This window comes from Helobdella robusta (genome assembly GCF_000326865.2).
Source record: "Helobdella robusta unplaced genomic scaffold HELROscaffold_3, whole genome shotgun sequence".
Taxonomy (NCBI): Eukaryota; Metazoa; Annelida; class Clitellata; order Rhynchobdellida; family Glossiphoniidae; genus Helobdella; species Helobdella robusta.
In genome coordinates, this window is record NW_008704501.1 from 5,472,313 (window position 1) to 5,487,123 (window position 14,811).

Consider the following 14,811-nt stretch of genomic DNA (forward strand, 5'->3'; position numbering starts at 1 on the left):
AAATGGTGTAGTTGAATGGCTTGCTATTTCTAATAAGGTAATTTATTTATACACAGTCAAAACAACGACATCAAATGAAAGTAATAATAATAATAAATAATAAAGATAATACTAATTTCTATTAAAAATAATAAATGAACTTAAACGTTAAAAACACTAGAGTATAAAATTTCTATTTCTTAGGAACTGGTGTAAAAAGGTTTTCATCGTTTCATTTCACTAGCCGATGCCTATTTGTTTATGTAAATGATGAAAAGGTAAAAATAACATCGATCGATTTTAAAAGAATTTATTAGTCATAAATGCAAATCCAACTGAACGTTATTTTTGCTCAAACAATATGCAAATTAATAAAATGAAATAATAAAATTAGCAAATTATTATAACGAAATAATATTACGAAATAATATAATGAAATAATAAAATTATTTGCCACTTAAATTATGAAATAAATTGTAAAATTATATTTTGAATAATTATGATATAATGGTCAGATCGTGTAATGGGTTAAACAGAGGTGGGCAAACTATAGCCCGCGGGCTACATGCGGCCCGCCAAGCCATCATACGTGGCCTGCAAGTCCTTGTACGCATTTTGGAAAAAAGAAAAGAAAAATGAAATAACAAAATAAAAAGGTCGTCAGGCTGATATTATGACCAAAAAAAAAACAAAAAAATAAGTCCTCAGCCTCAAATGAACATCTTAACAAATTCCCCAACACCGGTCAATGGTCGAAAAATGTACATATGAGGCCCTCCAAATATATAATAGTTTTCAATGCGGCCCTCACAGCAAAAAGTTCGTCCACCCCTGGAGAAGCAATCGCTCGTTGACAAAAATTGTCAACCACATATCAGCATCAGCATTTGTCAGCTGGAATGATTTATTTCGCCCTCTTTAAATGTCTTGATATGATGTGACGTAACGTTGCTAACGTTAACCAGCCAAATGAAAAATTTTATCAGGAACGCATTTCATTAATAGTTTGTTTGCTTTTGTTGAATTGTCATAGAAAATTAAAAATATGCCATTTTGGCTGAAGATGTCAAGAAATCAATAGAAAATAAATAACAATTCGATAGAATTCAATAGGAGTTCAACGTGATGTGCATGCATCCATTCATCCATCAATTTATCTTTTCATCACTTATTCATTCGTTCATTCGTTCATTCATTCATTTGCTCGTTTATTCATTCATTCGTTCGTTCATTTTTCATACAATTTTAAATTCATTAAATCATTCACTCATTAATTCACCCATCCATTCATTCTTTCATTCATTCATTCATCGAAGCACTCACGATCCAGGGTAGTTCCACTGAGGATTGGACTGTACATTCATTGCATCTCATCTCGTAGCATCTCATCTCATATCAACTGCCTCCATCCAGAGCTTTGCATGCATTTGCACTATTTGCTGACTCTAATGCAACGAGCGACAATGTAAAATAATTTCATCAGATTTGCAAGAGCGTTGTATGGCTGTTTTATTGTGTTGTGGTTGTCTCGTTGGTTCACTTATGTTCAAGTTGTTGTTTGTTTCGCCGTTCATTTAGTTAGCTATGTTGTTTAGATATTAGATATTTAGTTGTTTAGATATGGCTGTTGTTGTTTGAGTAAATTTATAACTTTTATATCTTACATCGAAACAAATTTCTTCTCAGTATCCAGAAAAAGTGATTGAAACTAGATCAGATGTTGCATGAAGTGTAGATATAATTGAAGCACAAAATGTTTGGACTTGCTTGTCTGAATGGGAAGTATTGATTTCAGTGAAGGAAGTTTTGAGTAAATGGGCCAAAAACTGCTTAAAATGTCAATGAAATGAACCCTTCTTAATTTTCTCAAATTTTAAACAAATTCATCACCGGTACAGTCTTTGTTGTAAGAAGACTTAATTACAAGTCATATACATTTTACAGTTGCATAACAAAGAACCAAACGTTAAAATTGCAGTCACATATGTTGGGTATATAAATATAGTATGTGTGTATATTTGATACCACTATATAAAAATATGTATACGCGTGCGTGGGTGTATGAAATAGATATTTGTGTAGGCGTTTGCATGAGAAGCACACACGCACACGCACACGCAATGTCACGAATGAATGTGCGTGAGTGTGTGTGTGTATGGCTGGAGAGTATAAAACCTTGCGTCATCAGTGAAGCAGATAATTCGACAGACCATCCACCACACATCTTCATATCGTTCTATCTCGTTTGTTCGCTCGTTCGCTCGTTCGCTCGCTCGTTCGTCTGTTCAGCATCAAGAAGAATAATTGTTCCGTTCTGGTGAGCTTTGATCATTTCCATTTTTCGCAAATATTTCAATTTGTTTTTGCTAATTTTTTGTTTGTTTTTCATTATCTGATCAAGCGACTACTTGTAGCTTTTTTTCGTATATAATATTTAATATTACCTGTTACTCTTCTGATAAACATTTTTTCTTAATTTCATTCATAACTGTTCAACATACAGTCATTTTCCAAAAACTGCATTTTTACACTTGAGACAAAAAAAACTTTTTGAAAAATTTACAACCATTCAACTTTCAATAAACTTTCCATCGCCCCGACAGCTCCTACTCACTGAGTACCAGGCCGACCAGCCGACCGCCTACCAAGAAGGAAGCACCGTTCGCATGGCACTGCACGGAAGAACGTTGGTGTTCATGTTGGTGGGACTCAATTGTATCGCCACCTCCCTGCAACAGAGCTACATTGGTAATGGCTACTTCCAAGGGTACGAGCTGAAGGATATGAATGTCAAGAAAAAGGAGGTTAGGTCTTCAGAAATTTTTGGTACTTCTTTTAAATATAAAAGTTTCAACCAGATTGAGGAATGTTTTGTTACGTTGTCATGGTTTAAGATTCCTGGCAAAATGATAATGTAACAATTTTAATTAAGAAAAAACCAAAAAAAAAGAAAAAAAATTCTATTTAGTTAGGCATATTTTGAAATTTTTAAATTAATTTTCGAAAAATTCGACGCTCCTTTTAATACTTACAATTTTAGAGGCAATGAATTCTCCAAAAATACTTTTCTATCACGTGTTAAGTTAATTTTTTAAATCCACGTATAAAAAGTTGACACCAATTATTTATTAAATATACTGATTTAGTAACGAGTTTTATTTCATAAAAATTGTTATCGTCTAAAAAACGAAAAATAAACAGAAAAAAATGTGAAGCGAAAATTTTCCAACTTTTTCATAAATTTATTACCTCTGCGTTCTTCAAACTCCACTACATTTTTTCATTCAGAATTTTTGTTGCAGCTGCTGTTTCTCCTAACAAATCTTTCATATAATTTTCTACTCACATTTTAAACTGACTCCATCATGGCCGTAATAATTTTTTGAGACTACTTCTTCAATAGGCCGTGATGCCAACTCAACTTCAAATTCTCACAAACTACATGTTCGTATCGTAAGACTTCAATACAAAATCGTCGACTTATCATTATTATTAAGATTTTTATTCAAACATTTTGTTATATGACACTTAAAATGCTTTCGTTCGGCAAGTTTTCTCGGTGTCCCATGTTTCGTATTGAGGCAGTTACCGGGTTCAACCGCAGCGACGGCAAAACTCGAAGGTTATCATAAGTCTCGTGCGTACTGCGTGTACATACGTGCCAATATTTTTACATAGATATGTGCGTACACAGATGAGAATATATATATAAGTGGTGAAGAAGTTTTAAATTTTGAGGATTGTAAGACCATAGGAAACAGAAATTGTACATGAAAATTTTTAAGAAATTTATCATTTTTATGAGAGAGAAAGAGAATGATTCTATCATTTGAAAAATTATCTGAGAAGGCATCGCATCATCCATCAAACAACTGGAAAATTTCGATCGATCTGTTTGTACGATGCCTCCACACGAATGCACACACACAACAAACAAGTACATCTGCAAACACAACATGCACATTCATATTTACAGATACAACACTCTACATCTACTATGTATATTTGTGTATATGTATACAACAAGTATCTTCCTACAAATACAAATATGTATACATATAATTTAACGTATATATAAACGTGAATTGGTTTGTTGGCTGAAATCGGATAACGACACACAATGTAACATTTACTTTTTGATTTTAGATTTATTTATGTCATTTATAAATTTATAATTCGAATTTATGTTGCCCATGTTATCACAATAAAAATTTTACCTGCCTCTTCAAGAGTTTGAAATTATTTTATTTATTGCGCTTTTCGAAGAGGCAATTTCCTGGAAAGACATCTCTGGTTCATTAACCGCCTGAACATCGATCAATAAGTTCCATTTTTAAATTATATCATCTGCACTCTGTGCTCTGCTGCGTCGTAATGCGTACGAAAAGAAAAATCGAAAAAAAATAATTCAGTGAACATTGTTCACTCTCTGATACGCAAACATTTTATTTTAATAAGAAAATTAATGAGATGATTGGAAAAAATCAAATGTTAGTACGTGTAAAATATATAAAAACATTTTTTGACAAATTTTTTCATTCATAAATGATCACAAGCGCGTATAAACGAGAGAATTTGCGGATTGTTCAAAGATCTGAAGTAACTTAGTGAAGTAACTTTCATCATCCCATCGTCGGATCTGAAGTAACTTAGTTGTACAAATAAGCTGTTCAATCAAGAATTTCAAACAACTAGTACAAAAAGTAGTAAGAGTAATATAACAATAGAATTCTGAATTATCAAGATTTGAAAAGTTTATACATTTACTAAAACGTTTGACATTTTCAAAAATAAAAATAGAAGTTAGGCTATCCAAGAACTGATGCCAAATAGCAGTTAGCATGGCATAAAACCATGCAGACGATTCACCGGAGAGGATGAAGGAACGAGCGGGCACTAACAAACATGAAAGGAAAATTGATTTGTAATATTTACTTTGATGTGCCCTTATCAGAACAAACGTTGATCCTCCGCTGAGCTGCTGCTTACGTTGGCTTAATTTTTCATCATCCCATCGTCGGTTCCAAATTATTCATTCAGGAAATTGCCGTGAACCTTATTAGACATAATTTCATCGTAAAAACTGCACGAACGAGCATAACATCCCTGATTTACGAGCGGTTTACTGCCTAGTGAGATTAGTGTAATTTTTAAATTGATGGAAGTTAAGATCACTCCAGATATTGTTGAGATTTACTATTTGGAAATAAAAAATTTTTTCTAAAAATTTTCGGAGAGAAGTTGAAAGAGTCTGGATGAATGATGTGCCGCATTTAATCAAACGTTCCCTCCTCGCGACACAATGGAGGGAATTAACCAGCTTATCTTCTGCTGCTGCTGCCTCCGTCAATCAATCAATGCACTTCATTCATCTATGTACCGGGCAATCTAAATGATTGTGCGAGCTGATATACTAATAGTGATTGTGAGGATGAAGACGGTGAGGAGAATGACGACGGTGCAGATGATGTTGTTGTTGATTTCGGGGATGATTGTGATGATGATAATGATGGTGATGGTGTTTATTATTATGGTTGGGCGGTGATGACAAAATTATGATTTATAAAATGTAATAAAATGCTTTTAATGAAAATGATCATTATACAAGTTTTTTAGAGTTTAGGAGTGGTGTATATTTAAAAAAAAAAATTTTTTTCAAAGAAAATAATTTTGTGCGAATAATTTTTAGTAGAATTTTAATTTCAGAGCGTTGTTCAATGCGAATGAAAACAATTATATATCATTAGAACAATTACATCAAAACACAATTTACATTGAAAGGGAAAAAAAATTATAATTACAGAGCGAAATTTTTAGGAGTAAAATTATAGAGAGAAATTTACGAGATATAATTGTGATGTGTGAAAAGTTTTATGAACGTTCACTGCGTTTTGAATGATTGATGGAAGGTAATGGATAGGCATCATTGTTGTCCAGCGGACATGATTAATGGTACCAGACCAGATTTCTAATTACCAGTCGTCTAGTCTTACAAAAAAAACGTTCATTAAATTTTTTTGTTTCTTCTAAAGTGGTAGATGTCTATTTTTCAAAATTACAGACAAAAATTAAACGATAACAATAACGCTCATTAGGTAGGTAGATGCAGCAAACGAACGAGAAGTTTTGTTTAATTGCAGTCAAAATGGTTGGCTAAAACTCAAGTAATAATGTTGTTTGATGAAAGATGTTCTATAAAATATTTTGTGTAACAGAGAAATTTTTGTAAACGTATGTTGAGAGCGAGTTTTGAAAATCAGCATTAAGATTGAGGTTGCGTTTTACGTTGCAATGCATGATTTAAATAAGCGGACCTCCCATCTGCAGCACGTCTGCGTGTTTCCATCTTCACGGCAGTCAATATGATTGGCGTTTAATTTAAAAGTAGGCCTGCTAGTTTAGTAATTTAGGACTTTGAAAATTTTTCAGAAAAGAGGAAACAAATAAAAAATTTGCTGCAGCGTGAGTTGACAAATAACAAAAAAAATACATAAAAATGAGAATGAAGGGTGGCGTGAAAGCTCTGGCACAAATCAGTGAGCCACCGACCCACCAATGATTTCCAGTTGGCAGGACTGCCTAGGGTGAAATCAATCAAAGGCTACTTCTGCTTTTCACGAGTCACTTTTCATATTTGCCTTAGCTTAATTTGCGTAAACTATGAAAATAGTAAAATTTTGATCACTGATTCAAATTTTCTAATTTCTATTAGCAGCTTAAAACTTGCTATTAAACTTAAACCATCGGTTAATTCCTTACACGGCAGCAAGGAACCTCAGGGTCATAACTTGTTTAAGCATATCATAATATATTTACATTTGCAACAATTTTCAAAAAACAACTTTTTTGCCTTTACAAAAACAAACATTAAAATTTCAGCGTCCGCAAGATATTTTTAGGGCACGACATCTGGCACTGACTCACGAAAAACCAATACGGTGCCTGCCTATTGTGCTTTCATAAGGAATAACGGATGCATGCAATCGTAAAAAATATATTCCTTACTTATAAATAATGTTCATACATATATGTACACATCTGTGTACGAATGCTTGTTTATACCGACGTATAGGCCTACCCGGAAGAAAATATTGCGGAAATGAGATGCTTCGATTTTTGGTCTTCTTATATTTTCGGTATGAGACTCGAGGGAGTAGGAGGGTTCGAATGTTTGTTCGCCTTCTTCCTGCTGCTGCTGCTAAGTTTCTACAACATCACAACGCAGCATACTTCGTTATTTGATTGTAAATTTTCATCTGCTCAAATTTTACAGATATTAATTGACAATTTCTAAATAAACATACATACATATTCAACACAAATTTGCATACACGCAGACGTACACACAGATACATACACAGACATACATACATACGTATACACAGACATACACACAAATACATAAAGAGACAAGTAGGCACACACCCATTCTTTTATTTGCCAGCACCCTACATCCAGTGCGTTGAGCAATGGAACAATTGCGAAGAAGCACGGGCAGATGCGTGCGCATGAATGGACCGACCGAACTAGCAAAAGTTGTTTGTTTAATGGAGTGGTCAGCACGTGTTTGCTCAGCTCTGTAACTCAATGAACAACTTATCAAATGCATTCTTGTATCTACCCAGCATGCAGCATGTCCAGTGAAGGAGTTATCAAAATCATGTACGAGTGTGTGTACGCGTGTATGTTAAAATAAACTCAAAGCCTGCAATTGCTCATTAAACAAACTGTTGCCATACAACATACATGCATGTTTGCAAGAAAGTGTTTCATGCTACAAACAAATGCAGTGCGTATCTAGCCGAGACTATCTGCACACACACATACACGTATGTTGTATGACTTTCACATACACACACAACACACGCACGTGAATTTGTACGTGCGTGCATGCATGCATTCATACAGGCATGCATGCATACGCGATTTAATTGTCTACAAGGAAATGGAATATAAATAAGATACAGCATGCTCTGAAAGCATCGCCACTCAGGATATTAAATAATGACCGTTCTATCGCAATAACATTTTGTGATAATAAACAATAATAATAATAATATAATTATAATAAATATAAATATATATATATTTAAATTAATTTTCTTATAATAATGAAAATATATGATAATATACCACATATCCTCTACTTTGTCATTTACTTACATCTACTAACCCATTCAACATTAAACGTGTGTGTGTGTGTTTGTGAGTGTTTGTGTGTGTGAGTGTTTGTGTGTGTGAGTGTGTGAGAACGTTCTTACTGGCAGTGCAATGCACGCACGCACACATCGCCCATATTACGCAGGTCGTTAAGCTTATCTGCGCATTACGTAACGGACAGTGCTTTGAGTATCTGACGATGGCTCATTTGAAGATGATGATAAACAATTAGAAAGACGTCAGCATTCATTTTCACGTCTTGCCTGTCAGTTATTGTTAGTTTCAATCCAATTTTACTTTGCTGTTGCTTCTGCCTTGTTATTTCAGATTGAAATATACTTCAGAAATGCACGCTTGGTAGAGATTTTTTCAAATCTTCTTAACAAGCTTCTTGAAGAAAAAAAGATGGATTAGGAAATAGGCCTTCGAGGGATTCTGCCTCGTTTTGGCATTGTCAACCGGGTGTCGTTAAATGAATGATTACGTGGCAGTAGCTGATTTGTTGTCACACGCTCATTATAGATTCTCCTTTCAAAACCATTTGCGTCCGAGTTGATGTGAATGTGGAAATTGTGAATAATTTGAAATGAGACTCTATGACGTTCCATGCTTGTACATAGAATATCGAGAATATTAAATATCTCAAATTCTTCATTAATTGGCCAATAAATCTATCAATTTTTTTTGTTAATAAAAAAGAATATTAGGAATAATAAAGTTTATTTCTTTAAAAATAAAAATATTTTTTAGATAAACTACTGAAGCATAAAAATCTAATGAATTTTCCGAACCATTGTTTCAATTTTTATTAAAAAAAACACAAAAAACAAAAATAAAAAACAAAAACCAACCAGGCACACATGAAAATATTATCAACATAACAACCACACACACAAAAAACACACAAAAAACATCAGCACATCTGCGTCACTCGCGCTGCAAATTAAATTTTCTTCTTTTTCAATTTCACAGAATTGTGCAATGGCGAACGACAGACCAAAATCACTCGCACGCCGCCAGTCAGATTCGCGTAGAGATAAAGTAAGATACATTAACACGTTGTCACATATTACCTTGCCATGACATTAATGCATTATTACGTACTAAGAGGCTATAACATCAACATATTATCAACATATCCTCACACGATAACTACTTATCATATGATAACAATCACAGAAACAACATACCATTAACACATTAGTTCATTATTACGTACAAATATTGATATATAATTAACTCAATCCACTTTTTTAAGAAATTTTTTATCATTTTAACATTTTTGACAAACCTTCATCAAAAATTTTTAAAACTTTGCCATTCGTCAAAATTTTTTTAATAGTTTTAGCGCAATAGTTTATTTTTTAACAATATTGTAGCGATGTTTTTACTTTTTACGACAAAAATAAATAAAAATTTATCTATTTATGCATACTTTTTCTGCATATTTATGTGGTTTTTCAAAGTTATACGAATATTTATGCAGTTTGTTTTTTTATGCAATACCCAAAGGAGACTGGCCATAAATTTAAACTGCTACTTTTATTTCTTTTCATTTTTCATCTAGAAATATATTAATACATCACCGTGCCTCATTCTCTTGTTCTTACTTTCTGTTTTTACATGAAGTTTCTTCTGTTAATTTCGATGTAACTTCTGGTGCTCAATGATAAATGGTTGCATGGGCAAAATATGAAACCTCTTCATAAGTGGTTTATTAATTTATCAAAGTTCATGATAAGGTTTCAGTAAATTGTTTAAAAAGCTGTTAAAGTCCCAAAATTTTTGGTCAAATATGTAGTAGTTTGGAGAAAAAATTGATTATAAAATTTAACGTAAAACTTGAAAGGAAAATGAGAGTGAATTAAAATACGCGCAAATTCGCGCATCGCATGTGGTAGGAGGGGATCTCTATGCCTCCGAACGCCGTCACTACAACATTAAGACCAAGCGCTTTAACTATTCCACCAAAATTGACAAATGTAATATATTTGGACGTTTTGGTGAGTTAGATGAAGCATAATATAATATAGCACAGCAAATAAGTTTGTTGCATAGATTGCTCATTTAAACAACATGATTGCCTCATAACATCCGTCACTCAATTCCTGAAAAAATTGCATTGTTTAAAACACGTTCATATTTTTGTGTGACACATTCTTTGCAGACAAGTTGTTTTATATTTTTAAAATTTAAATGAGAACACCTTAACAAAAAATTATATATAAAAGTTAAAGTTATTTCTGATGTTAGTTGTATCAGCTTTAATATTTTTTTGTAAGGTGCTTCTAAAGTCAACGATCAGATCCTAAACAAAGTAGATGCGCATTCGTTTGTGACCTGGCAGCAGAAAATTTTTAAACAGTTGCAAAATCATTAGAAACAAAACCTAAGATTTATTTTTCAATCAATATTGAGTTGTTACATTAGTTTCAAACAAACCATTGCTCAAATTTCTCATCGAAATGCACAGTTTTTTGCAATTTAAAAAGAAACAAATGAATAAATAAATAAATGAATAAACAAACGAACAAACCAACGACTTACCCAGCTGCATACACTATTGAGTATTGCATGATGATCTGATTGACGTCACCCAAGTGTGTTGACAGAACAAAAAAAAAAACATGGAAAACAACAAAACGCCTCTAACAAACACGTAAGACAGCAAACACCAAGCCTCCATGTACATTGAGCGGCAGTACATCAACACAGGCAAACACAAAAATGTGACAAAAATGCAGAAAGTAAAACCCACTCTTGACGACGTGATGCATTTTTACAATGTAAAAAGCAACGTCTCCTACCCACATGAACGGCAAAAATAGTTCCCTTCTTAAGTTTATCTTTAGAAATATAAATATTATTGCATATAAAGTTTACATATGCATACGTATAAGTATGTGTGCACGCGTGTGTGTTTGTTTGTACGTGTGTGTATGCGTAAATATGTTGCTAGTGTGGACGGAAATAGCGTCCGAAGCGGACAACATGGCGAATATGAAGCATCGACAAAAATCCAATAATCAATAATCTTATTTAAACGTCGATGAAGCAGACACTCAACGCACTTTTCAGTCTTTGTACGAAATGTACACAGGCATGTAAATTTATGTAACTACGCATGTAACAGTGCATTGGTGGATGAAATGTTGACGTCGCTGGAACAAACATGTACAAATTTGCGTACATCCATTTACATGAACATGCAAGCATGTTGTCGACTTGATCAACATAAAACTACTCTACACCACACCAGACTACTGCACTACAATTCACTACACACCATACTACATTGTACTGAATCTTAGCTGCAATCACTCTGTTTAGTTGCGCTCCTAATTGTTTCCCGCCTTCAATATGTATGATGAACGTGGGTGATGTTAGCGAGGGAGCGTGAACTGAACATGAACATGTTTCAAACATGTAACGAGCATAAACATGAATATGTGACATGAACATGTAACAAACATGTGACGAACATGTGACGAACATGTAACGAACATGTGACGAACATGTGACGAACATATAACGAACATGTATCAAACATGTGACGAACATATAACGAACATGTAACAAACATGTTACAAACATGCAACGAACAAGCAACGAGCATGAACATGGCAAGCAGTAATAATGATAATGGCATACTGGCATACTAATCTTAATAAGTGTAATGACGTTGTCAAGATGATGATAAAAAGGAAGCAATAGGGAAAAAAGAAAAAGATAGAGATAAAAAGAGAGAGAGAAATATGATGAAAAAGATATTGAAACGATTGATGCAGGCAACAACAGCAACAACAAGTTGGAAGAAGATGATGTTGGCGATAAAAGTTTTGCAACTTTACATAAACATCCGTTTCTTCAAGAATCCATGCTTAAAACCTTTTAAAGAATTTTTAAGAGCACGAGTCTTACTGAAGCACTCATACGTAGAATTGTGGCCCCGCGTGGCTTGGCATGATTATGTTGAGGATTTGGAGGCGAACGATGAGAAATCAACGATTTTTTTCAAGAAGAGTTTGCAAGAAAATGTTCTCAAACGTTACTATTGCAATTAGGGATGCACCGGATTCAGGTTTTTCAAATCCGGCCGGGGCCGGACTTGGCCGGATTTGAAATTCTAAAACCGGCCGGGGCCGGAGCCGGGGCCGGATTTTAGTTACCATTTTACATACGTTAGAAAAAATACTCACATTTACGGTTATCTACATGTTGAACATCAAAAAATAACACCAAGCAAATAGTTATTTAATTCAAATATATGAATAAGTTGTGAGAAACGCCAAATTCTGTACACAAAGATCAGCTTATAATTTATGCATATTTGCATAACCTAAGTTAAAGCACAAAGAAAATTGTCCAGCTCACCGCACAATTACTGATGTTGTAATTATGTGTCATGCATACCATGTTCTTAAATTATGTGCTTATGTATCTCTCTCTCTCTTTCTCTCTCTCTAAATATATATATATATATATATATATATATATATATATATAGATATATAGATGTTGGTAATAGACCGTAATTTTTACAATATTCTATAAATTCTACCGAATGTTTGGCGTTTTCTATAAATTTATAGAATATTGTAAAAAAGATATATAGATATATATCTTTATATATATATATATATATATATATATATATATATATATATATTATGTAGCTATATGATCCGTCATGTGAAATTATCAATATATAGTATATACACGTGCACAAGTTCTTTTACACAAAGATCAGCTTATAATTTATGCATAACCCATGTTATAGCATAAAGAAAATTGTCCAGATCACCTCACAATTAGTGATGTTGTTATTATGTGTCATGTATGCCTTTAGCTTAGCTTTAGCCATTAACTTATTGACATAAAATTAATTGAATTCAATAAAATTTATTTTTCTATTTCTAACATTTTTAAAAGTTGATAGACGCTTAAATCCGGCCCTAAATCCGGCCGGGGCCGGATTCGACCGGATTTGAAAAAAAAGCCGGATATTGGCCGGGGCCGGAGCCGGGGCCGAACTTCGGTGCATCCCTAATAGCAATATGAAAGTTTACCATCATTCTAAAATTTTGCAGTCCTAGAGATTAGATGAGTTTTTATTATAATACAAATGTAAAAGATACCAGCGCTCTAAATTCAAATAGCCACTATCTGCCTATTTCAAATGAATTTGAGTTGAGTACAATATTCGAATTTATTCCAAACCAATTTTTTAACTTAATCTCATAAGTTTATTGTACCATAAACTTTGTTTTATTCTATTGTATAGAATATTTTTAATGTCATATTTTATATATTCCAATGAATATATTTTCTTACAATAATGCGATAATGCCTAATGATGCCCCTATTCTATAAGAATAATTTTCCTCCCTCGTACAGTGCTTGACAGTGACGAGTGAGTGCTACACGACCGAGCAGTGCTGCAGCGATCTGGCCTGCGTCGACACGAACAACGATGGTTGGTAAACAACGTCTCATCTCAACTCACATTTCACATTCGCTGACGAATGAAAAATATTTTTAATGGAAAATTATTTTTTAGCGTTATATGAACTAACAGCATGTTGGGTGTTTTTGACGCTAACAACCACCGGCGAGTATGTTTGATATGTTTGCTTCAGTTCAATTTGCAAATGCAAAAACCTGCCGGGCACAAAATTAATAAAGCGTGATGCCTACAGACAGCTAATAAAAAAAATATTGAATGCTAGAAATAGAAACAATTGCTGAAAGCAATCTAACAAGCAATAAATAGCGCGAACGAATGCAGCATGTGATCTCGGGTTGAAGGGTGGCGACCAACACTTTCAATATTTATCGTCTGCCCTCTTTTCTCTGCGAACAATGAAAATATTTCTAAATGATTTCTAAAAAAAATTAGCATAATTTAGATTTTTAAAAATTTTTAGCTGCTCATAAATGTGTGACTGCTGTATGTTTATTATAACAAACTCGATGTTTTACTACGACAGCGATAGAATTATTATTCCGCGGTGCTACTTTTATCGAGTAACGTTAAATATATCTTTTCATCTCAGTTGGATAGGCCCAAATACTTGCGTTTATTAACTATCAATAATAATGTTCATTCGTGTATAGAATGAACATTCTATTACTATTCTATTATAAGTTGTTGTGTTTCGTGTTGTTTGTAATAGCCGTGCACAGGAAAGAGTAATTTGTGAGAAGACTTCTGTCCATTTCGAGATACGAATGTCCAGTGCCATTTTCTCCTTATCAGAAAACATTCTTATCAATTACTTGCCAGCCAGCGAGCAACATAAAAAGTAATCAATGAAAGTAATTAACAGAAAGACGGATGAACAATTTGTATCAAATTATTTTATAGAAAGAGATTTATTATAATTAGAAATATTAAAGCAAATGCTTGTAAAGTATGCATTCAAGTTCTGCTAAAGTAGTGTGAGTGGGTATGTGTGTGTGGTGTGTGTGTGTTTGTGTGTGTGTGCGTGTGTGTGTGTGTGGTGTGTGTGTGTGTGTGTGTGTGTGTGGTGTGTGTGTGTGTGTGTGTGTGTGTGTGTGTGTGTGTGTATTGACGGAAAGCAGCTCGCCGATAAATCAAATATTTCCAGAAAACTTCAAATCATGGAAGTCTGAACTTCAAAGAACTGGAGCCATCCGTCGTCCGTCAAT

At 33.5% G+C, this 14,811-nt stretch overlaps 2 protein-coding genes across 2 annotated transcripts in view; both read left to right on the forward strand.

Moving 5' to 3' along the window:
• Window positions 1–2,099: 2,099 nt before the first annotated feature.
• HELRODRAFT_161544 (hypothetical protein) lies at window positions 2,100–5,112 on the forward strand (the record flags this gene model as incomplete). The annotated part of the gene is made up of 3 exons (XM_009021452.1): window positions 2,100–2,114; window positions 2,583–2,783; window positions 5,020–5,112. 3 exons carry the CDS (start codon window positions 2,100–2,102, stop codon window positions 5,110–5,112), a joined length of 309 nt encoding a protein of 102 aa, XP_009019700.1.
• A 4,008-nt stretch (window positions 5,113–9,120) lies between these two features.
• The window catches only part of HELRODRAFT_188653 (hypothetical protein), a gene marked incomplete at its 5' end in the record, with an annotated part of 7,997 nt that continues 2,306 nt past the window's right edge, over window positions 9,121–14,811 (forward strand). The window contains 5 exons of the mRNA XM_009021453.1: window positions 9,121–9,180; window positions 9,989–10,142; window positions 10,804–10,886; window positions 11,928–12,176; window positions 13,537–13,615. Of these exons, the coding sequence (XP_009019701.1) occupies window positions 9,121–9,180; window positions 9,989–10,142; window positions 10,804–10,886; window positions 11,928–12,176; window positions 13,537–13,615 (625 nt within the window). The remainder of the gene's footprint in view (window positions 9,181–9,988; window positions 10,143–10,803; window positions 10,887–11,927; window positions 12,177–13,536; window positions 13,616–14,811) is intronic.